At 50.5% G+C, this 21,366-nt stretch overlaps 3 protein-coding genes and 2 non-coding genes across 14 annotated transcripts; 1 reads left to right on the top strand and 4 right to left on the bottom strand.

Moving 5' to 3' along the window:
* Positions 1 to 88: 88 nt before the first annotated feature.
* Positions 89 to 2,802, bottom strand: LOC112892254 (rhomboid-like protein 20). 8 transcript variants are annotated; one of them, XM_025959399.1, is made up of 10 exons: positions 2,646 to 2,802; positions 2,407 to 2,507; positions 1,993 to 2,133; positions 1,846 to 1,912; positions 1,252 to 1,403; positions 1,066 to 1,167; positions 857 to 982; positions 573 to 625; positions 476 to 483; positions 89 to 433 (listed from the first exon to the last, which is right to left on the bottom strand). In XM_025959399.1, exons 1-10 carry the CDS (start codon positions 2,668 to 2,670, stop codon positions 345 to 347), a joined length of 864 nt encoding a protein of 287 aa, XP_025815184.1. In that variant the 5' UTR covers positions 2,671 to 2,802; the 3' UTR covers positions 89 to 344. The 8 variants fall into 8 exon arrangements, with proteins under 8 accessions (XP_025815184.1, XP_025815187.1, XP_025815180.1 ...); XM_025959402.1 differs by having other exon boundaries at positions 872 to 982; XM_025959395.1 differs by having other exon boundaries at positions 89 to 483.
* Positions 2,803 to 4,180: 1,378 nt separating this feature from the next.
* Positions 4,181 to 7,800, bottom strand: LOC112895280 (F-box protein At2g32560-like). Of its 3 annotated transcripts, none has more exons than XM_025963225.1 (5): positions 6,185 to 7,800; positions 5,989 to 6,071; positions 5,513 to 5,691; positions 5,288 to 5,362; positions 4,181 to 4,687 (listed from the first exon to the last, which is right to left on the bottom strand). In XM_025963225.1, exons 1-5 carry the CDS (start codon positions 6,929 to 6,931, stop codon positions 4,500 to 4,502), a joined length of 1,272 nt encoding a protein of 423 aa, XP_025819010.1. In that variant the 5' UTR covers positions 6,932 to 7,800; the 3' UTR covers positions 4,181 to 4,499. The 3 variants fall into 3 exon arrangements, with proteins under 3 accessions (XP_025819010.1, XP_025819011.1, XP_025819009.1); XM_025963226.1 differs by having other exon boundaries at positions 5,989 to 6,068; positions 6,185 to 7,797; XM_025963224.1 differs by lacking the exon at positions 5,989 to 6,071 and having other exon boundaries at positions 6,185 to 7,792.
* A 4,727-nt stretch (positions 7,801 to 12,527) lies between these two features.
* LOC112891461 (protein MIZU-KUSSEI 1-like) lies at positions 12,528 to 13,580 on the top strand. Its single transcript, XM_025958341.1, has one exon. The coding sequence runs from the start codon at positions 12,528 to 12,530 to the stop codon at positions 13,416 to 13,418; it is 891 nt and encodes a 296-aa protein (XP_025814126.1). The 3' UTR covers positions 13,419 to 13,580.
* A 231-nt stretch (positions 13,581 to 13,811) lies between these two features.
* Positions 13,812 to 13,940, bottom strand: LOC112896083. The gene has a single exon (XR_003229371.1). It is a non-coding gene; the product is annotated as a U6atac minor spliceosomal RNA (small nuclear RNA).
* Positions 13,941 to 20,429: 6,489 nt separating this feature from the next.
* Positions 20,430 to 20,556, bottom strand: LOC112896084. Its single transcript, XR_003229372.1, has one exon. It is a non-coding gene; the product is annotated as a U6atac minor spliceosomal RNA (small nuclear RNA).
* Between the last annotated feature and the right edge of the window lie 810 nt (positions 20,557 to 21,366).

Below are 21,366 nucleotides of genomic sequence, written 5' to 3'. Positions count from 1 at the left end.
TGTCGTGTAGAGTGCTGACATATGGAATGGGAAAAATGGGATGACATGGCTGGGAAATGCAAGACACATTCGGCATTTAATACAACAATTCACAAATAGAGTATCTGAGCAAGCAAATAGAGAGCTTATGTATTCATTGTGCTTCGTTCTTCTAATTCTGTGTTGTACAATGGTTTGTTTGTGTACAAAAAATCCAGATATAAAATCTGGTACAGAAGAATGAATGAAACACTTCACATCCATTAATGTACAGAGCGTCTATCTTTTGACTACAGGGTATCATTGCTGCAGAGCTTGTGCTTCAAGCAGAATGTTCGAGGCCAAATTGACATCATAGTTTGTCATTACAAGCGCCTGAACTGCAGAGCTACGATCGAAACCCATGGACACGAGCGCGGCAATAGAGGACTCTGTGGGGTCTTGGGTAGCTGCGAGCGCGGCAATAGAGGACTCTGTGGGGTCTTGGGTAGCTGCGTGCGCATCCTGAATGAAACACAGTGATCAGAAGCAGAAGAATCTATTGTGTTAAACCTACATAGTAGAGTCAAACACAACGAACAATGGACACTGACCTATAAAATGGGATCAATTGGAGATTAACATCTTTGGGTAAGGTGCTCGCATCCTAGGTATCAAACTTATTTGTTTTATTATCCATTTTCAAAATAAAGTATAACAAACATAGTCAGGCATAAATAATCAAGACACCACTCAAGTGTTGTAAATCATGTAAATCATGTGCTACTTATGGTTCTGGAGGGCCTCCTGATTTAGTACCTAAAATCTGCTGATCTCCCAGAAACTTCAATATATTGCAACATCTATCAGATATAAGGGTTGTAGCAATAATACTTGCCTGAGTTTGATGTACCTGGTGAGAAGAAATGTTTGCATCATTTTCTGTAGTGGGCAACCCTTGATAAGGATTGCTAGAATAGGGCCACGATACCCGCGAGAAGAGTGATGTTACAAACTCTGGGAACTATTAGAGAAAATGCAATCGTGTTAGCCGTTAAGAGTGCTCTATCGCTCATCACATTTCAGAAAGGATCTTGAAAGCATTACCTTCAACCTGCGGATGCCAAATGTATTCAGGCGATACAAAAGGCCAGCTAGTATGCCAGAAACTCCAGGTACAACAGAACATCTTCCAGATGAGCAAAGAAGCTGATGATAGAGATGAAATATGTAAAGTTGTAATATAAAGGAAGATTCGAAACAAGGGAAGGCAAAGGTATTTTAGAACTGAACCTGGAGTCCAGCCAAATATACAAATGACTTATCACTTAAGCTTAGTCCAAATATGCGAAACCTCATTGAGACCGGAATGTCAAAGAAGAATGGCACATAAGATGCAAAAATGAGGCCATATGGTCCTGACGTCAGAGGATTTATAGAAGGATCTGCAATTCAGACACTAACTTGTCACACAAAAACTATATAGAATATATAAAAAAGTGAAGTTTGTATTGTGAAACAAGAAAAAGGAATGACGACAAGCACAAGTAAAAAATAATAAGTATAGTTAATACAGTTCATTCCCTTTGCTACCTTGTTCTCTAAATTTACAATAGAATATGCACAATGTATTTTTCTTTTTTAATGGACGGTTTAGTTTCCCCAGTTAGAATATGCAAAAGCAATTTACATGGTGCAGGACTAAGAACTCTACTACAAATGTGCCTTCCATTTTGCTCCTAGACAAGTCTTGACAACTAAAGGATATGGATTTCTTGTTTGATGGCTATGGACATGGTAAGCTGAAATAAAGTAGGTGAAATTTGGCAATAGTTCAAGCAGGATTTAACAGAGGTATGTATTACAAAGCACTGACAAAAGGTGTACCTTTCAGGTAACCTAAAGCAAGGATTTGAAGCAGCACAGACACCATGGTTGAGAATACGATGAAGACCTATATGTTCACGACATCAGCATAAGTAAATGATGATCGATAAACTGCATGTCAAATGCCTTGAGCACAAAATTACTTACAGCATACTTGTTAGAACCTATTTGCCTTTCGAACACCCTAAAGTAGTACAGCAGCGCGGCTCCAAATATCAGCTCAGGGGTCGACGAGAAAGCAAACAACGAGGTGATCAGCCTCCATATACTCAACCTTTCATAAACATTCTGCATTGAATAGGGATGATGAGCCCACTTAGCTGCATATTATGGCACTGCAGTCCCTGTACTCATCTAGGCTCTAGCTAATTGCAGATGAAACAAGGACATGTGCATGGACAATTCTACTAGGCTTGCATTTTCAGAAACAAAAGAGATAAACACACACATATACAACGAACAAGGAATTTCCCGGCAATTCCAACTCGTTGATTCGAAAACAAAGCAAGCAAGTATTGCCTTATTAGTTATTACTATAAAAAAAGCGTAAGGGCGACTTGCCTGGTAGGACAGGCCGAGGTCCAGGAAGCGGCCGCGGAAGCCGAAGGGGACGGAGAAGAGCGCGGCGGCGACGACCACGGCCCTTGATGCCGGCGCATTGTCTGCGGAGAACCAGATCGGATCGTGGTAAGATCGAAGCGTAGCACGGGGAGCAGAGAGAAAAGGGTAGCCGAAACGGCAGCCGCTTCGAATCGAAATGGAGGAGAAAAATATGAGAGTGAAGGAGCGAGAGGGCGTACGGAATCCAGGGAGCCCGCCGTTCATCGCCGGTAACCGCCGTGGCGGAGGCGGCGAGCGGCTCCGTGCCTGAGCTGGCCCGGTCTGGTTGGTGGACGCGTGCGACGGTGCGAGCCGGCCTGCCAGCTGCCAGGGAGCAGCAACTTCTGGAAGCGCAGGAGAGTGGGGACGAGTCAGTCCACTGGAGCCCGCGCCGCACACACAGGATGCAAGTTTTGTTGGGCCTACTTTTCACAAAAAAAAAGTTTTGTTGGGCCCACGAGCGGGGCCTGGTACGTATCCAGGCAGCCCACATACGGGCTCTGGAGCCTGGGCCAGCCCAGTCGACCTAACACGAAGGGGGTTATTGGGCTAAGCGCCAAAAGTTGATGCGGCGTGTGCTTTCGAAAAGCTGGTGTAAACATTTGAACTTTTTTCCAGCACGTCTGAATGATTTTTTTACCACGCTTATCATATGTGATGCGCTGATGGTTAAGTTTTACCAGTTTTCTCACATATGTATATTTTTTAGCACCCGTACCGTACTTTCTGCCTTTCTAGTAATTGCAAAGCCACTGTGAACTTCGGCAACATGGTTTGGAAAAGCACAGCAAGATGAACACTAACAAAATATCTACATACCGGTTCCACCAACCGATCTTATCATCCGCCGCATTGTGCCACGCTAAACCGAGAGCTTTATCAGTGTCGCAGTTCCGTGCCCACCGCCCTCGCCAAAGTCACCATCTCTGATCGTCTGATCGACACCACACGTCCACACGGTGACTGGAAAAAGGTGGCGATGCCCTGCTAGCGAATGCGGTCTGCGTCGAAGGAGATGGATTAATAAGTCGGCAAAAGATCGATTAGTCGTGAAATTTATCATATTGTAACTTTTTCTGCGCATAATTAAGGGTCTCGACTGCTGTTGCCCGCTTGTCTGGTAGAGGAACTGAGGAATGTTTGTCCCATCAATCAGCCCGCCACTTTCGGCCACGCCATTTTCCTCCGGTTCCTCTCCCAACTCTCGAACCTTTCCAACTTTCACTTTTGCAACAGTCCGTCTGTTCGTTGAACATCCCGTCGTCAAGACCAGAGTTAGGCACGGCGCTGCCGCCGGATTCATCCGCCAAGACTTGCAGACTAAGCAAATCTCCTCGCCGAGCATCTTAGGCACCTGATCAGATCGAGTCGTGCAGAGCTTTCAGAACGCACACGCTATCGGCGCAGCTGACACCGCCGCGAACACTCCATTGACTGCCGTGAAGGAAAAATTGGCAGCGTCGGACAAGACTTAGGTGTGTTCGGACGAGGAGCACTAAATTTCAGTCGCCGTAAAATCGGACCTTGAACACCAATTAAAAGTATTAAATATAGATTAATTATAAAATTAATTGTATAAATGGAGGCTAATTCACGAGATGAATTCATTAAACCTAATTAGTTTATGATTTGATCATGCTGTGCTATAATAAATATTTTAAATATATGTTAATGATCGATCGGTTAGTCCCTTCTTTTTACCAATAAAATAAGCATAATCTTGTACCCATTCATCTTAAAAAACATGGGCGGACGGCGATCCTTCCCATAGTATTTCTGAAGAATTATGTTGCATAGAAACCAGGATACAGCGACAGCACAAAGGCAAGTCGAAAACTGGATAAATCTGTACACGGTTCGTGGCCTATCCTTCTTCTAACAATCTTGATCGGATTGAGTGTCCTGCACCATAAATCTCTAGGAAAAAAAGAGATCCTTCAGACCCGAGAAAAAGGTTCAGAGTTATTTCAGACGAGCGCTGAAAGCTCTCCATAACTGTATACGGGGGAATTTCGGGACGCGGACGCGCAGGCTGGCTGCAAATGCGATCCCCATCAGTTGAGGACGTCCACGGGCCAGAACCGGCGCCACGTCGAGATCTCGTCCTTGGTCTGCAGCTTCCTGATGCCCCCGTAGAAGCCGTCGGTCTCGTCCCCCGTCTCCCTGTGATCCTTCCTGCTCACGCTGGTCTGCCTCCACCGCGACCCGGGGGCGTAGTGCTGGAACTCCAGGACGATCGTATCTGCAGGAAACAGAAGGTGACACCAGCCTCAGAAAACCTATGCAGATGCTGAAGAAAAAATACTACTACTAGCACTCAGCTGAGCAGAGTGATTCGCTGCTTGGAAAATCCAGAGACTTGTACTATGTGCAAATGCTCTATGTACTACACGAGATTCAACGGAAAGAGGAAATTTGCCCAAGATACTGGGAAGAAGAAGATAGAATACGAACAAAGTATGGCTCTGGTTCTGAATGGAATGGCACAAGATCCACGTGAGAAGAATGAAGAATAACACTAGCAGGACTATAGCCAAAGCATATCTGGCAAGTTGTTCTTTTTAGGGACAAAAGAACGAATGATCCACGAAAAGAGGAAAGGTGCCAAGAATCTTTTTTATTGTCCCTCCCCAATATGTTCCCGAATATTTGTTTTTTTTTCTTTTTCATTTTGAGGGCATCCTGTCAGTCAGGAGCAGTAGACTACTAGACTAGTACAGAATAAGCAGAAGAATGTACGGTAACTACTTTTCCTCTAGGAGTAATGTTTTATGTTTATCCTGTCCGCACGTGTTACTGCCGACAATATCCAAAGACAGAGAGGGAGGGGGAGAATCTTTACCGTCCTGATGGCAGCGACACAGATGCTCGTTCGGGTTGCACGGCGCCTGGTGACCCACGACGCCATACCACCAGCCTGCAGCAACGCATCGCAAGAGGCATCGGATCAGATCAGGCTCTGGAAGTACTTGAACCAATAGAGCGAGTAGAATCGTGGTGCCCCCGCGGCATCTCTCGCCGAGGCCGGCCGAGCATGCAGGTGATCCGGGCACAGGCACCGTCGTACCGTATGGGAAGTCCTTGTTCTTGCGCCACTGGATCTCGAAGTGGTCGCCGGGGCGCAGCGCCTCCAGGCACTCCGACGCGTGCAGCTCGTGCGCCGGCGTGCCCACCGGCGGCGCTCGGATCCTGCTCCACTGCACGCCGGCCTCCTCCTTGGCCGGCTTCCGGCCGTGCGGCGGGTACCTGTCAAACGATAGAACGATCGCCCATCACCACCCATAAAAACCACTCGCGATCACAGCGAATTGCAGCCCGAAAGATCTCTCGTTCTCTCCATGCTTGTGCATAAACATTTCTCTGTCACCGGTTTAAATGCACATGCTGGCTTCTAATCTGAATGAGTGATTCACTGGTATGAGCTCGACGGCTACAGGGATCTAATTGGCTTCCTAACCTAGGTCAATTCAGTCGTCCTCGGATGAGGATCGCAACAGCAAACTGCTACCGGCAACAGGAGATGAAGCTGGATCGGTTGGTTACCTCGCCGTGAAGGTGTCGGTTCGCCGGTCATAGCGGAGGTGCGCGTCGTAGCACGAGAGCACGAAGCCGACGTGCCCGTCCTGCTAAAGAGGACGCGCATTCTCCCAGCGTTAATCAAACAATTCATGCGCTTAACCCAATGCTAATTGCAATTAGCGGCGATCAAACCATGGATTGGTGGGTTGGTAATACGTACCTCGCGGTTGTACACCTGCGCGGGGAACCAGAACTCGCCGCACTCGAGCGCGCGGTACCACGCGGCCACCGTGTTCGTCGGTGGCGCCGCGGGTGCGGGCGCGGGCGCTGGCTCGGCGGCGACGGCGGCCGGTGCCGGGGTGGCATCCCCCTTGAGCCAGCGGCAGGCGATCCAGGAGAAGGGCCACGCGCAGGCCAGCGAGTCCACCCAGCTCCTGCGGCGGGGCGGCCGCGGCGCGCTCGCGCGGGAGACCCTGGCTCCGAGCTCTGCCTCCCACTCCTTCCGCGCGGTGGCGCCCAGCACGCGCCCCCACTTGGCGCGGAGGTGGCGCTCCCACAGCGCGTCGGCGGAGCACCGGTCCCTGAGAGCGGCGCACACGCACGCCATCGCGGCGAGCGAGGCCGGCGAGAGCTCCTCCAGCACGCGGTCCAGCGCGAGCTCCGGCAGGTCGAGCAGCGGGAGCCCCGCCGCGGCGGGCGTCGCCTCCGCCTCCGCCTCGCCCGGCGCCGCCAATGCGGCCGGCCTCGGCCTGGGCGTGGCGGGCATCGTCGTCGCGCTGCGCTCCGGCTCCCGACCCCGGCCCCGCAGCCTCCTCCCCGCGGTGGTGGCGTGGCGCAGCAGCTCCGTGGCGAGCAGCAGCACGAGGAGGCCGAGCTCCCGCGCGAGCTTGCAGCAGGGCTTGGTGGCGGGCGCGACGAGGAGCAGCGTGAAGGCCGGGACCGTGGATATAAGCAGCAGCGGAAGCATCTCAGGAATTAAAAAACAGAGAGAGAGAGAGAGAGGCTAGCGCCCCGCCAGTACCAATCAGCAAAGGCGGCTGGCTGGCTGGCGGTGGTGGTGGTGGTGCGCTGGTGGTGCGACGACAGCGCCACCCAAATGAAATTGGCACGACGCGGACGCGGGCAGCGGGGGAGGACGATGCCGGCCGGAGAGGATAGGCGCGCGCGGCGCGGGCCCGCCCGGCTCCGGAAAGCCGGGGCAGCGGCGCGGGCGGCAGACTCGCAGGCGGAATGATTCCTGCCTCCGCGCTCCTCGCGGTGCCGCGCTGCTATATGCTGCCCCGCCCTTGCTTCCCCCTCCGCTTTTGAGGAGCCCCACCCAAAAGGCGCGCACAGAGGGCAGGGTAGCACCACGGCCTGGCACCTCGGCTCGTCCTGCTCCTGTAATCCTCCGTACCTGGACGCCGGGAAGAACACGCAGTGCGCTGGACGCGCGTGCGTGTCACCGCTCACTGCCACTGGACCGGAGGGAGCTCCAGCTCGTCTGCTGCTGCCTTTGCCCACGCACACATGCCGGCGGCACGTCCGATCAGATCCTGCCGCCTCTTTGTTTACTCCCCCCGTCCCCCGATTCGGTTGGTGCGGTGTGGATTTGCGTTTGGTGGACGGCGAGCGAGGGGGAGGGCCGGTGTGGTGGGTTAACGTAACAGACCACCAACGCGATGCGCAGAGACCGGGGAGGCAGAGAGGCTGGCTGGCTGGCTGGCTGGCTGAGGTAACGGGGTCACCGAGAGGAAGAAGGTCCAGGCGTTTGTACGGCATTTGTAGGGTGGGCGGAAGAGTGAGGTGAGGTGGTTGGTGGGTGAACGGAGACAACCACTCGCCGCTAACCCCCAACACCGCCTCCCTACCAAATTACGCGCCAAACCTTCCCTTTTTTTCTCTCTCTCTCTCTCTCTCTATCTTCTACTCTCCTGTCGCGGCTTCGCAAGCCAAAAGCATCCGTCCCCATTTCTGCTTTCACCGAGGCGGATGTTTGTCCTGAACCTCCCGTGCTTAGAATAATCTCCCGTGCTCGTCCCAGACAAGACACGGGAGGTGATTGGTGGGGGTGGTTAAGCAGCCGAAGCGAAGAGCTTGGGCTGGGTGCTGGGTCGCGTCCAAAGGCTGGCGTGGAGAAAACAAGGGGGGAGGTGGGAGTTCCCCCTTGGTTGCTCAGACAGACAGAGTGGCGAGGCCGAGCCCCCAACCGCAACCACTTCGGCGACAACCTGAGTGGCCCCCTGGCGCTAGCCGGACGGGCACTGTTGCGGTCAAAAGTTGCAGCTCGCCTACTAGCAAGGACTCTATCGGTGCCGTCGCCGACGAGACGATGATGATGTGTTTTGATTTGTTTTTCCTCCACTATTAAAAATTCGGTAAATCTCGTTTAAAAATAAAAAAAAGTGCAGCGGCACGATGGGGTGGTGGTGTATTTTGCTGTTCCTCCTTGCCTGTTCTGGGACGGGACGGGACCGGTGCTCGTGGAGCTGCCGTGGCTAAAGCTGCCCAGGGTTGCGTTTTAGGGAAAGGGCGCCCTTGTTTAATCGCCCACTACTCGCTGGCTATTACTACCTCGTCGTGCTTTGCTGAGAGGACTCCACTCTGGGGTAAGTGCTTAACCAATCCCAATTATGGCAGACCCCTTTGCAATTGCAAAGCCTATCTTCCAGCCTCCGTGTCGCTTGCTCTGGCCACCACACCCGGTGGTACTGGTATGTATGGCACGTGCAGCGATTCTCCGTTCAGATTCCTTCGGAAAACATCATCAGCGTGGAAGAAACGAGCAGGACTCTTAAGGACTAAGGTGACAGAACAATTCACTTGTACTTCGACGAAAACATGCAAACCGCTGCGTCTCGGACTTTCGTCCGACTTTCTCGAGCAGCCGGCTAATGGAAAGGAGGCGACTGCCGACCGGTGTCCTCAATTTGACCAGGACGTCGCTCAAGTCTGGAACGAAGAAAGCAAAACGCACATCGCTAGCCCAGGTGTGCCGCTGTCGATGCCAACGTGTAACCGACTCTCTTAAGTTTTAACCTCGGCGATGAATTGCACCAGCAGGTTGTCAGTAGCGGCTGGGGCTGGGCGCCTGCTCTGCCTTTTTCTCCGCCGGGCCCCGGTCGATACGGCCAGTTTCTTTCTCGTAGATCCGGCGACGCCGACGACTCTTCTCTGTTTTTTTTTTTCCGCCGAGTTTTGGCTCTCGATGGAGCAATCGATCTGGTCTACTGTTGTTTGGCGATGTGATTGTGATGCCAGTTCACTCTAATCCTGCCCCGTGGCAGAGAAAAGGTGAAGGAAATGGCTACCGCTGCAGCTAGTCTTCTCTCCGGCGACAGCGAATCACGTGATGGAATGAGGGGGGCCAGGGGCGGCCCGGCGCCGCTGGCTTCCAGGTTCGCCCACCGAGAGAGCGTGGCTTGAACGAAACCTCGGGCTCGACGTGTCGTGCTCGAATTCGGAGGGCTGGACGAAGCTGCGACGAGACCAAACAAGATAAAAAAGGTGAGCAACGTTCTTTTCCATCTCTGCGCACAGCTTTCCGAAATTCTCCCTTTGGTAAAGAAGACTATAGAGGAGGAAGTTTCTCGGGCCGCTAGATGGCGCCACGAGTGTCACGAACGCAGTTGCTCAGCTGTGTGCGTGCAGCTTCTTCAACTCGAACACGAGCCGTGCGCAAGGGCAACTGCTTCGGATGCGTCGACCGTGTCCGGACGCTGCTCGTGCACGGCCAGCGTGCGTGGCATCAGACCATGAGATCGAGATCATCTCGTTTCAAAGAAAGAAAGAAAAAACACCGCGACATCGCCGCCTTAAACGCGCCGCCGTGCCCGTAATTGAACGCCGGACCACGCGCCACTGATGACACGGCAACGGATCTGAGGCGCGTGCACGTTCGGTGCGCGCGGTCGCAGCCCGTCGCGACCCGTTCCCTCGCCGAGCGCTGCCTATACGGCGGCACGGGGCCAGGCCTAAGCGAGCTTTAGAGACGCGAGCGACCGTCCATGTCAAGTCGTCAAATCGCTCGATGATGCAGGGACTTGAAGCAGGGATTAGGCAGGAAATCCACTACTTCCTGGGATGCCGGGGTGGGGGACCGGACCGGCGCGCCCGTGTCCGTCGAGCCCGGTGCGGCGTCAAATCGACGGGCCTGCCACCGTTGATTCCCCTCCCGCATCGCCGCCGGTGCGCGTCTGTCGCTGCTCGCTCGCTGTCGCGCCACCGCCTCCTGGCCGGGCAGCCGGCCCCCCATCGGTCCGGCGAGGAGACTTTCGGCTGGACTGCTAAAATAGGATCGCCGGCTCGCCGCAGGGCAAGTTCCAGGCTGATATGATTCGGCTTCTGATCTGGGAGCGGATGCTTCTTCACTGAAGGCTCGAACCAATGATTTCAAAAGAAAAGGAAGGCTCGGACCAACGGAGCAGGCTTGCCTGCGTCCTTCTCGCGTACGCGACGGGCACCGGGCACGTTCGTGGTATCTGGTGAGCCGGGAGGCGCAGGCGTTGTCCTTTCCGTGTACTACGCATTGGCGCTGGCCCATCGGCGAGCTGTGGCTGGGGCGGCGGCAAGTGCGGCGATCGGAGACGCCCCCTATCATTGCTCCACCAAGCCGTGCGGCGCCGTAGTTACGCCATGGGCCTGCCGCCTGCCCTCACGGCATCACGCACGGCTCGTGCCTTGAGCGCCCTGCCCGCGCATGATTGCGCCCGCCATCGTCAATACTGGACGGACCAATGTCTCCGGCGTTCCAGATGGAACCGGCCGAGCTGGCTGCCGCCCCAGGTGATGATAACACGACGGGTGCTGGTGGTGCCGGTGCGGCAGACACGTTACGGCTTGCCGGCTAGCTAGCTAGCTAGCTAGCTAGGTGGGGTGCACGTGTGTGTGTGGAACGCGCGCGAGGCGACAGGCGGGCGCCGGTGGCCCGCCGGCGCTGTTGTGGGGGACGGGCCGCGCCGCGCGGTGGCAGCGACACGGAGGGACGCGCGGGGGTCACGGGCCACGGCACCTAGTCCGCCGGAGGTGCACGACGTTTGTGGAGGATTGAAAGACCAGCGTCACACAGGCCGGCCGCCTGCGGCCGTGGTGGATGGTGGGTGGGCCGGCCGTTCTCGAGTCCTCCTCTACTATCGTACCGATTGTCGTCCGGCCACTGTCCGTCGGCCTACTATAGGCCCATATCTTAACTGGGCCAACATCCATTCCCAAGTCCCACACCATAGCTTAACTTTGTTTTGCGCTGACCCAATCGATCACCCAATTGCACCCCTAAAATCAGCCGTCCTGATTGGGGAATTTCCGGGGCCGTCTACTGCGCGGACATGTCGCAGAACAGCGCAGATCTTTCGTGGGCCAAAAACGTGACGGAGGCCCGCTTTACATTTCCATGCGAGCGTAGATTCATCTGCAAAGTTTGGAACATGTTCTGGCTACATTTTAAAATGTGTTTTATGTGCTGGCTATATTTTAAAATGTTTTATGAATTTTTTTAAAAGTTATGGCTACATTTCTTGAACATGTTCGAATTTTTGGAACATTTTTATATGTGTTGGAATGACTGAACCATTTGCGAAGTTTGGAGCAATTTAAAATGTTCTAGGAAACTTTTTTTAAAGTTCTGGGTACATTTGTGGAACAAGAGAGCAAGTTTTGGAACATTTCTTATGTTTGGAACAATTTAAAATGTTTAATGAAACTTTTTCCAAAAGTTATGGTTTGCTCATCATCAGTATTCAGTACATATAAGTAGATGTGTTCATTTCGAAATCAAAACCTGACAAGAAACTTAAACGTATGCACTGAATGTTGGTAGGAGTATATAGTTGTTGAAGAAGAAAAGAAAGGAGGAGCATGGATATATAGCTTGCTTATTGCTTTGCTGTCGCCGCGAAGCGAAGCACAGGAAGGACAGAGAGACGGTGGCAAGCAGGGGGAGGAACGGATGGAAGAAACGAAACGATACAATGAATAGAGAGACAGAGACGTTGAAAGGTAGACACGGTCACACGGGCGGAATAGAAAAAAAAAAGCTGATCAGTAGGAAAGCCGAATCGCTAGATGGGCCTCCAGGAAGCGAAAAGGGCCGAATGCGTGACGAACGAAGCGCTTCTGGTATAGAATTCCCGGAATTTCCTCCCATACTAAACTACAACGCGCCGGCTAATAGGTTGGGTCGCAGTCAGTCACCATCAGTTCAAGATAATTGTAGGCCTATACAAAGCCTGAACGTTTTCTTTTTCAAACTGCCTGGACTAACATTTGACTAGTATGTGCACTAGCATATGGCGTGCCGACGTATACACCGCCAATGCAAACAAATAAGCTGAGCGCCCCATCGCAGTTGCCAAGCAAATTTTGAGGAAAAATCCGTGCCCCATGGACGTGCACGCCTTACCCGATAGCTCAACTCATGAGTCATGAACGTGCATTCCACCATCCTCATAATCTAAGCACGCACAACCTGTCATAAACGCCGATATGCTCCCTCCCTCGAAGCATCACCAAGTCCCCGCGACATCGATCGCTCCCGCAACCCCAGTGGCGACCGATTCACCCCGCGTCGTTTCAGCTCGCCGCCGGCCATGCTGCGTTACAGCACGCCGCAGCCCTCACCGCCGATGTCGCCGCTGGTCGCCCCGGCGACGCCGTGCATCCCGGGCGCCGCCGCCGGCGGGGCGGGTCCAGTTCCAGAGGCGGCGCCGACGCTTCCGCCGGCCTCGCCGCGCACGCCCCGCCCCGCGATCACGCTCACAGCGCCGCCGTCCAACAAGCGGAGGCGCCGCGGGGCCGCGCGCTCGTCCCTGCGCGCCATCCGCGCCGTGCGCGCGCTGTTCCGGTCCCTCCCGATCCTCGCCCCGGCGTGCCGCTTCCCGGGCGTCATCCCGCGCCACGGCGCCGGCGGGGGCGGGGGCGGCGGGCCGCGCGGGCAGGACGGCCACGTCAGCGGCGCGTCGCGCACGACGGGGACGCTGTTCGGGCACCGCAGGGCGCGGGTGACGCTGGCGGTGCAGGAGACGCCCGGGAGCGTGCCCATCCTGCTGCTCGAGCTCGCCATGCAGACGGGGAGGTTCATGCAGGAGATGGGCGCCGAGCACCTGCGCGTCGCGCTCGAGTGCGAGAAGAAGCCGCCGGGCGCCGGCGCGGGGATCGGCCGCACCAGGCTGCTCGACGAGCCGCTATGGACGGCCTACGTCAACGGCCGCAAGATCGGGTACGCCGTGCGCCGGGAGCCCACGGACGACGACCTCACCGTCATGCAGCTCCTGCGCACCGTGTCGGCAGGCGCCGGCGTCCTGCCGGCTGACGTCGTTGGCGCTGGAACGGCGCCGGAGGGGCAGGAGGCCGGCGACCTGGCGTACATGCGCGCGCACTTCGACCGAGTGGTTGGGTCTCGGGACTCGGAGTCGTTCTACATGCTCAACCCTGATGGTAACAATGGTCCGGAGCTTAGCATCTTCTTCATCAGGATATGAAACTACGCTGTGACACTGCTCCCCTTTCACATTTCTTTTTGCGTGACAGAAACTAGCGTGTACAACATAGTTTTAGCTCCCCCTAGTTTAAGTTGTACGGGTAGCTCAAATTGATTTGTTTGTCTCTGTTCTATGTCACTGCCGGATGATATAGATGTCTCAGCGAGGTTCTGATCTAGTTTCTTTTTTATATAATAATGTTCTGATCTAATCGAATTTGCTGCAAAATGTTGCGCTGTTTAGTCAAATCGGTATGCTTCTGTCTCTGCGTTCTATGTTACTCTGGGATTATATATATATATAGATGTCTCAATGCTATTCTGATCTAGTTGAATATGCTGCCAAATGTTTCGCTGTTTAGTCAAAATTACTTAAAAAAACAAAAAAGAAGTTAAAAAAGTTGGGGTAAAGCTCCGCCAAAGCAGTAGCCTTAACCACAATATATATGCTTAAAGGAAAGCCCGAAAGCTGTTCCCGTCCTTGCCAGGGGAGATGCCAATCATCTCTCCTTTCTACAAACACAACTATTTCAGGCAGGCTGAAGCTTAATATGAGCACGGAGTCCGCTCCCCTTGCCAAGCAGTATGGGACTAACAATGGCACCCTGCAAACCTACAACGTCTCATTGGAGTGCAGATCAATAGCACCAAGCCACTCGACGCAGCTGCACTGAGTTCAACCAGTTACCAGCTAGTCAGTTACAGAAATAGCAGAGATACATACATGTTTGTTTTTGTCATAATAACAATTTCAGCTGTCTAACACTGTTAAACATTGATTTTTTTAGTCGTCGTAAGATTTCTTTGTCTGTGAAACTCTAACTTTGTTTGTTTAATGTTGCATCTCTAGCTTTGGAACAATTTTTGCTGCTGGTCAAGCTCAAATATATTAATCACTCCAACTCTAATTAGCCAGGGTCGGTCTACACAGAGGTTAAAAAGGCTTTCATGATCCTCGGCCCGTTTGGCCCGCTTAAGGCCCTGCATCATTGAGCAATAACTACTGCTCGTGTGATGAAGTAATTCACTCCTGCACAAACATACGATCTTTCTAATTGTCGATATATAGCTTGCATTCTGCACGCCACGCAAATCGTAACTGAAACTACGAACGAAGAAAACCAACACCTGCAAATTTCACTCTAAATTATATTCTTGCAAAAGGACATAGAAGAGCAAGCACGCGAGGAGGATCACCATGTATTCACCGAATTGGTGCGGGCAATTCGACACTGCAATCTATTACGAGTGGGATGCACCGGGAATCTGAGCTAAACGGAAACTGGGGTTGCTCGCCTTTGTTCATGGACAAGAAGGTTTCGGATCCGGGGATTGTCGTCACAAGCTGCGAGCTGAGTTTGTGCCGAACCTGGTGTCCTCAGGGATACGGTGATGCACCCATGTACAGTGAAACCGCCACAGGATTCTGCAGACGAGACAGACACCAACAGCTTGTTAAAGCCCGAAAGCTAATATGCTCATAACACTGGTGAATAACAACTTGTTCTGCAGATGAAGCATGCATCAACAGCACGACTTGATGAGTGTGTTCTGATGACTTGCGAGCCCTTAGTTTGGCGCAAAATTTAGCTGAGGTGGTACCTTACCTAGCTAGGGGCGCTTCCGTTGAACAATGAACGGATCTTAAGAAAAGATGGACAGAGAATGTGACTAATTCATAAGGTATCAGTCATACTTGTCTGTTCACTAGCGGAATTTTGACTAATACTTTTACCATATGGCTCTATATAAATCGACTGTGATTATACGCTACATTTAATCTGTGTAAAATAAACATAATATATTTATTATTTGGAAGAGCAAAAAGTGTATTTTTTTAGGTAATGGAATAAAAAAAATGTGTGCGCTTGACATCCATTATTCGTAGAATTAACTATGTTTCCACGCCTGATTCATCTTCCACTAATGATGAAGAGAAAGATATTCATCTGCTGGCCGGTGGATCATTGAAGCGTTCGAGTTATGCCATCCAACAACGCATCCAGAGCTGCCTAGCTATTTAAGTACCATAGGCTCCCAATGCATTGGCCGAAACCCTCAAACCCCAGAACCAACGCTCACATCATTTCCATATAAATATAAAGCTTGCAACTGGAGACGAGTAAATTAAACTTAGCTTGCTGGATGCCATCTACGACGGCTCAATTGTGCAAAGACTAGTGAGGTTATCACTTGCCGGAATGGGATGCGTTGGAACTTGAGCTTTATAACAGGCAAGTGAAGTGATCGTCCCACAGGTTCGCTCCGGCCATAAGTCCAACCGGTTGCATGCGTGTAGAGAGGAGATTGGATCAACCAAATCTGTGTTGATCAAGGGAACTCGTATATATACATGTACAGCAGGTCTTAGGGCCGAAGCTACATTATTTTTAGGGCTGCCAATGCATCCACGAAAATTAGCAAAATCAGTAATTAAGTCTAATTTTTCACCATATATGCACCTCTACACCTCAACGCTATGCATCCACAAGACAAGTGCACCCCTTCAATTTTCTCAAGCTTCGCCACTGGCACGTCCGGAGATCTAACTCCTGGACTAGCGGTGCCGAGCAAGGGATCGCGGGCGACGCAGTGCGCGGAGTGCGTGGAGCCGTCGGCTGCGGCGTGCGCGCCTGTCGCACTAGGTCCTGTGTGCTTGACGTAGTCTCTCCCCCATCGCTGCTCCTTTTCTGTACAGAGTCTTGTCTGCAACCCCGCTTAGGCAGCCGTTTCACACTGGAACACCCAGTATTGGATCGAGGCCTTGAGTTGAGCAGCTCCTGGACATCCTCCCCTTAATTACCGGCTCTCTGCTTGCCGGAACAATGAGCAGCTGTATTCCACTGCCAATCGCATTTGACTCGGATGGCTCAAATTGCTTTGTTTATTTCTTCCCCTGTTTTCTAAGTAAAGTGCTTTCGGATGATTTGGATATCTCCATGCTGTGCTGATCTAGTTAAATTTGCTTAGAGAAAGCGATGTAGATGTCGCAATGTTATGCTGATTAGTTAAATTTTCTGAGAAAAGTTTAAAAAATTTGGGTAAGATCCTTAACCACAATGTGCTGTAGGATAGCCCGAAAGCTGTTCCGGTCTTTTCTTTCTACGAACACAGCGAATTTAGGCAGACCGAAGCTTATAAGCAAGGAGGTTCGTCGTTCCCTGCTGGGCAGTATGGTACTAAACGCCTTCAACATCTCATGCACAGAAACATCCCAACGCGTGTAACAAGCTAGGATGCCTAGTTTTTGGTCGTATTTCAGTCGTAAAAACGCATAGTCTCAGCGGACTGAAAAATAAGGCCAGTATTTGTTTGCACCTGCGAATTTCAGTTGCTCTAAATGTTGCTAAAATTGATATTTTTGAATCATATTAGCTAGAGAGAGGCCACCTTTCCTTTCTTAGTGGAACTTCTACCTCTCTTAATTGAACCAGGTTTTTTGATCTTTTCGCGTACTTCTCAAAATCACCCAAACTCTAATTCGGAAGGGCCGGCCTCCAGAATCAGAAGGCTTGCGATTCTCTGTTCGGGCTGTTTGGCCTGCTTGAGGCCCATCACCACGGAACATTGACTGCCGGTAGGTAAAGGCAGCAACTGCTACTGTCCCTGCGATGAAGACATGAAGTAAACAGACTTCACTTCTGCATAAACATTGGGTCTTACTCTTACGACTTTGCCGATATATATATAGCTGGCCTGGCTTCTCCACGCCATGTAACTGAAACTACCAAGAAAACTAACAAACACCTGCAAAGTTCGCTGCAAATTCTTGTATAAACCATAAGAGGAAGCCCGGGGGAGGATTGGCGATGGATTCATCGAACTGGCGCGGTCAATTGAACACTGCAGCCTCGTTGGAATGAGATGCACCGGGAAACTGAGCTGAACCGACACCCGGAAAGCTCGCTCGTGCTTAGCGCCCTGATGGACAAGAGGAGTTAGCTTCCGGGCAAGCAGTTGCGCAATGGCGCTTCATCGTCTCAAGCTGCAGGCTGAGTTTGTGCCTAGCCTGTTGTCTTCTCTCAGAGGCACGACAAAACTCTTTGAAACCTCCATCGGATTCTGCAGACAGGACACGTCAGCTGGGAAAGGGACAGGTGCTCATAACGCTCGCACTCTGTTTTGGCATCACATGGTGACTGACGGAGTTCGAGCGCCACATGTGCTTGTAAGTCTGACAGCCACATTATCTTTTCTGACTTGTGCGAGCCCTTAGTTTGGCGCAAAATTTAGGTGAGAGGATACCTTAGCTAGCAATGATCTGCACGAATGTTAAGAAATGAAGAGCAGCTAATGCAATTTGTTTTCTTGAGATGCCAGAGAATCAACTAATAAGATATGATTTGTCATGCTTGTCTGTTCAAAGATTGAATTTTAACTGTAATATTCTAATAAGCATTTGGCTATATATATACACCGATAGCGATTATATGTCATGTTAACTACAATCTGTTTATTATTCTAAAAGAGCAAAAAGTGTATTTTCTAGGTAATGGAATAAAAAGTGTACGGGCTGGCATCTATCCATGCATAAAACGAACAGTGTTCCATTCCTCTGTGTCTCACGTTCTACTACTGATGATGAAGAGCATTTGGTCCCCATCATAACTAGTGTACTGCCAATGTACAGTGTAATCAGCTAGCCGGTGGACCGTTCACCAGTGAAGTGTTCGAGTTATTCCATCCACCAATGCAGCCACACCTCTTAGTTACTTTTTGTGAATTAGGCTCCCAAGTCCCAAGGCACCGGCAGAAACCCCAAAAACCAACACTCACATCTTTCGACACAAATATAAGGCTTCCAACCGGAGAAGAGGAAACTCTCCTGATGCCATCTACCGACTACGGCTCAATTATATTGTTCCTGCTGTCAAGATGATTTTTACTCGCGGGAATGGGATGCATTAGGAACTCGAGCTGGATAACAGGCAAGCCAAGTGGCCGATATTTTACTCCAGCAAGCCCAGGCAGGGGACATATTGCATGCGTGTAGAAGATTTCCCTAGCCTGCTGGAATCGTGGGTCATCTGTTTAAGTGTTTACGCGACAGTGTCTACAACCCCGCTTTGTTCAGTTAATCCGGATTGGAGAAGGTTAACTGAATAAGGCTTAGGCTGCTCTCTGACGCTAGACGCTCAGGCCTTGACCCTTGAGCTGAGCACCTCGACCATGAACACTTGCTTCCCCTCTTACTGGCTAGGCCTGCCTACCTCGCTGGAACAAGTGGGCTTTCCATTGCAGATCCGCATTTGCCTCCAGCTGAATAAACAGGCTCAAGGCTTACCACTGGCGGATCCAGGATGAAATCTTGGGTGTGGCGGACTTATTGTCTTGTTGTGCTTAAAATATGATATATTGGTACATAGTTTTTTAGAAACATCATACTGTGACTAATAGAAAACTAAATTACCTCTTTTCACGTAAATTTTTGAGGTTTCTTGTCAACATTATAAGTATTATATGCTAAGCATGGAAGAAAACGATTTTATCTTCTGATCAATAAGTTAATTTCATTGGTATACCATTAGTTACTAATTCGTGGAATACTTCATAGTACAAATGATAAATCCCATGAAAATAATTATTGGTGACACCAGTCTGCAAAATGGCGCAAGACACTAGCTACTAATCCGTACTGTAGCATGGCGCGAGCCACTAGCATGTAGACTCTAGCACAGCACAAGCACAGCCACTGGAGAGAACATATGGACAATGACGCCGCATGGGGCCTCGTGTAGAGAATTATGGCTGCTCGCCGTCACAGTCCACTTTAGTGCCGTTGGGGAGGGAAGAAAATACATGAGCGTGATGTGTATGCGTTACAAGGTTAATGGCCCACAAGACCATGCACAAGTCCCCACGGTCTCATTTCATTTACTCTGATACTTCGTCTCGATCACCAATTCGCTACTGCACACACGCTCTAGCCTCCAGAAGCCAGGCGGTTGGCAAGAACGGATCAAGAGTGGTGTGTTCCACCCGCGGGCAGGTGTGGCGACCGCCAAACCTCGCCATATAGGTAGCTCCGCCACTGAGGCTTACTGATGCTTCGGCAACAAACGGAATTTGGACTTTTGGGGAGTTCAGTTACTGGCTACCATCAAAAGCTAGCGTGACTAGATGACATATATACTGGTGAGAGCTGAAAATGAACCAAAGCTAATCACTCTTCACTTTTTGCACAAAATTGATAGATCAGGGTGGAAGAGAGATGGTTCATCATGAGTGCATTGGTAATAGAATTTACCAGTAGTGAAGTCCTTTTGGTTCACTACTGAAGTGTTAGCTCAACATTCAACTGAAACGATCTCAGCGAAGAATACGTTAACCTTCATTTTTGTGAATTGTGTGTGTAAAAGGGATGTAATTTTTGTCTAATCACATAGGCGGGCCATATTGGTCAGCGTGAACTGGATTCAATAGTATTCCGATTCACTTTTGGCCAAAAAGAAAATGCTGTCTCCGTGGTCCCCCTTTACCCTTTTCAGCCTTTTCTTTTTTACTTTTCGCATCACAAGAGAAAAAATGGAGATCTTTTAGAAAATATTTTAGAACAAATTAAAAATGCTAAGTCTGAGAAATTATTTTCAAACTTTACTTAAGAAGTTCTATGAAATTTGTATGTGCGGAGAAATTTTCCTGGAGGCAAACTTGTGCTGAGACGAAGTTATTTTATGGACTTTAGCTTAATGCTCTATTTCTTTATCTTTGTGCTATATGCATGCTAGGGCTTCTATGTGTCACAAGTCAAAAGCATTAGATTGTATCAATGCTTGCTGATCTCTCCAAGTTAAATATACACAAAAACAAAAAAATTACAAAAAGTTAATAAAATTTGTCTAAGATCCACCCAAGCAAGTAGCCTCTACAAGAAATGTGTTGTTATAGGAAAGCTCTAAGGTTTACATAGAAACAAAAAGTTAAGAAGTTTAGTAAAATTCACTAAAGCATCCAAAGGCTTACTATAAAACAAAACGAAGAAAAAAAAATCCATCAATACTGAATTTTTTTTAAAAAAAATTGGATAAGATCCGTCAAAACAGGTAGCCTTTTACCACGTTGCGTGGTTTAGGAAGGCCCGAAGGCTGTTCCCGTCCCTGTGGGGGGCGATGCCATCAGTCCCTCCTTTCTACGAACACAGTACACGTATGAAGGCTGAAGCTTATAAACACGGGCGTACCTCTCTTGCGAAGCAGTATGGTACACACCCCTGCAAGCCTGCAACGTCTCAAGCGAGTACAGAAATACTCGTATTCATTTGTTGCACCGGAAGCGGACTGAAGCATGTCAGCATGTGACAACAAATATGAAAGGCCTTTCAGATTTCTCTGTTCGGCCTTTGTGGCCCACTTGAAGCCCAGCGTCATTGATCATTCATTGCCGGGAAGGCACTAACTGCTCCTGCACTCTAGTGGGTGCGATCAACTGATCAAGTAAAGAATGTAAGAGGCTTTCACTACTGCACAAACATATCCGGTCATACTCTTGATATATAGCTGCCTTCACCTCGCCATGTAAATGAAACTAAAAAGAAAACAAACACCTCAAAGTTCACTAATCTCTCTTTAAGAATCGTGAGAGGAAGCACGGTTGAGGATCGCGACAATGGGTTCATTGAATTGGCGAGGGCAATTTGGCACCGCAATCTTGTTGGGATGAGATGTATTGGGAATTCGAGCTGAACCTGCAAGTTAAAATGTGGCGTCTTCCTGGACATAAGAACCGGTGATACACAAATTCACAGAGGTAGTTAGGGCTGTCGACAGTCAAGACGTCTTCCATCCACTCGCCATCAGGTGTTCCCAATCTCCCATCCAGGTGAAGCTGGTGTTGCTGCGGTGGATGTCGATGGACTCACCGAGTTGGCCCAGGGAAAATTTCGCACTGCGAACTCGTTGGAATGAGATGCACTTGGAATTTGAGCTGATCTGTCAACGCGAACGGTCGCT

The sequence above is a fragment of the Panicum hallii genome, chromosome 5, assembly GCF_002211085.1.
Source record: "Panicum hallii strain FIL2 chromosome 5, PHallii_v3.1, whole genome shotgun sequence".
Lineage (NCBI taxonomy): Eukaryota > Viridiplantae > Streptophyta > Magnoliopsida > Poales > Poaceae > Panicum > Panicum hallii.
Note: the sequence above shows the minus strand (reverse complement) of the source record. Positions and strands in the feature narration are given on the sequence as shown.

Bases quoted from the DNA above. Each gene is read 5' to 3' on its own strand.
- LOC112892254 (XM_025959394.1), bottom strand. From the start codon at position 2,670: ATGAACGGCGGGCTCCCTGGATTCC. The intron at 1,404-1,845 runs GTACACCTTTTG...TCTGAATTGCAG, and splicing joins TGCTTTAGGTTACCTGAAAG to ATCCTTCTATAAATCCTCTG. The intron at 484-856 runs GCAAGTATTATT...TGTTTCATTCAG, and splicing joins ACCAGGTACATCAAACTCAG to GATGCGCACGCAGCTACCCA.
- LOC112895280 (XM_025963224.1), bottom strand. From the start codon at position 6,931: ATGCTTCCGCTGCTGCTTATATCCACGGTCCCGGCCTTCACGCTGCTC. The intron at 5,363-5,512 runs GTACGACGGTGC...GCGTTGCTGCAG, and splicing joins GAACAAGGACTTCCCATACG to GCTGGTGGTATGGCGTCGTG. The intron at 4,688-5,287 runs GTAAAGATTCTC...TGTTTCCTGCAG, and splicing joins GTGTCGCTGCCATCAGGACG to ATACGATCGTCCTGGAGTTC.
- LOC112891461 (XM_025958341.1), top strand. From the start codon at position 12,528: ATGCTGCGTTACAGCACGCCGCAGCCCTCACCGCCGATGTCGCCGCTG.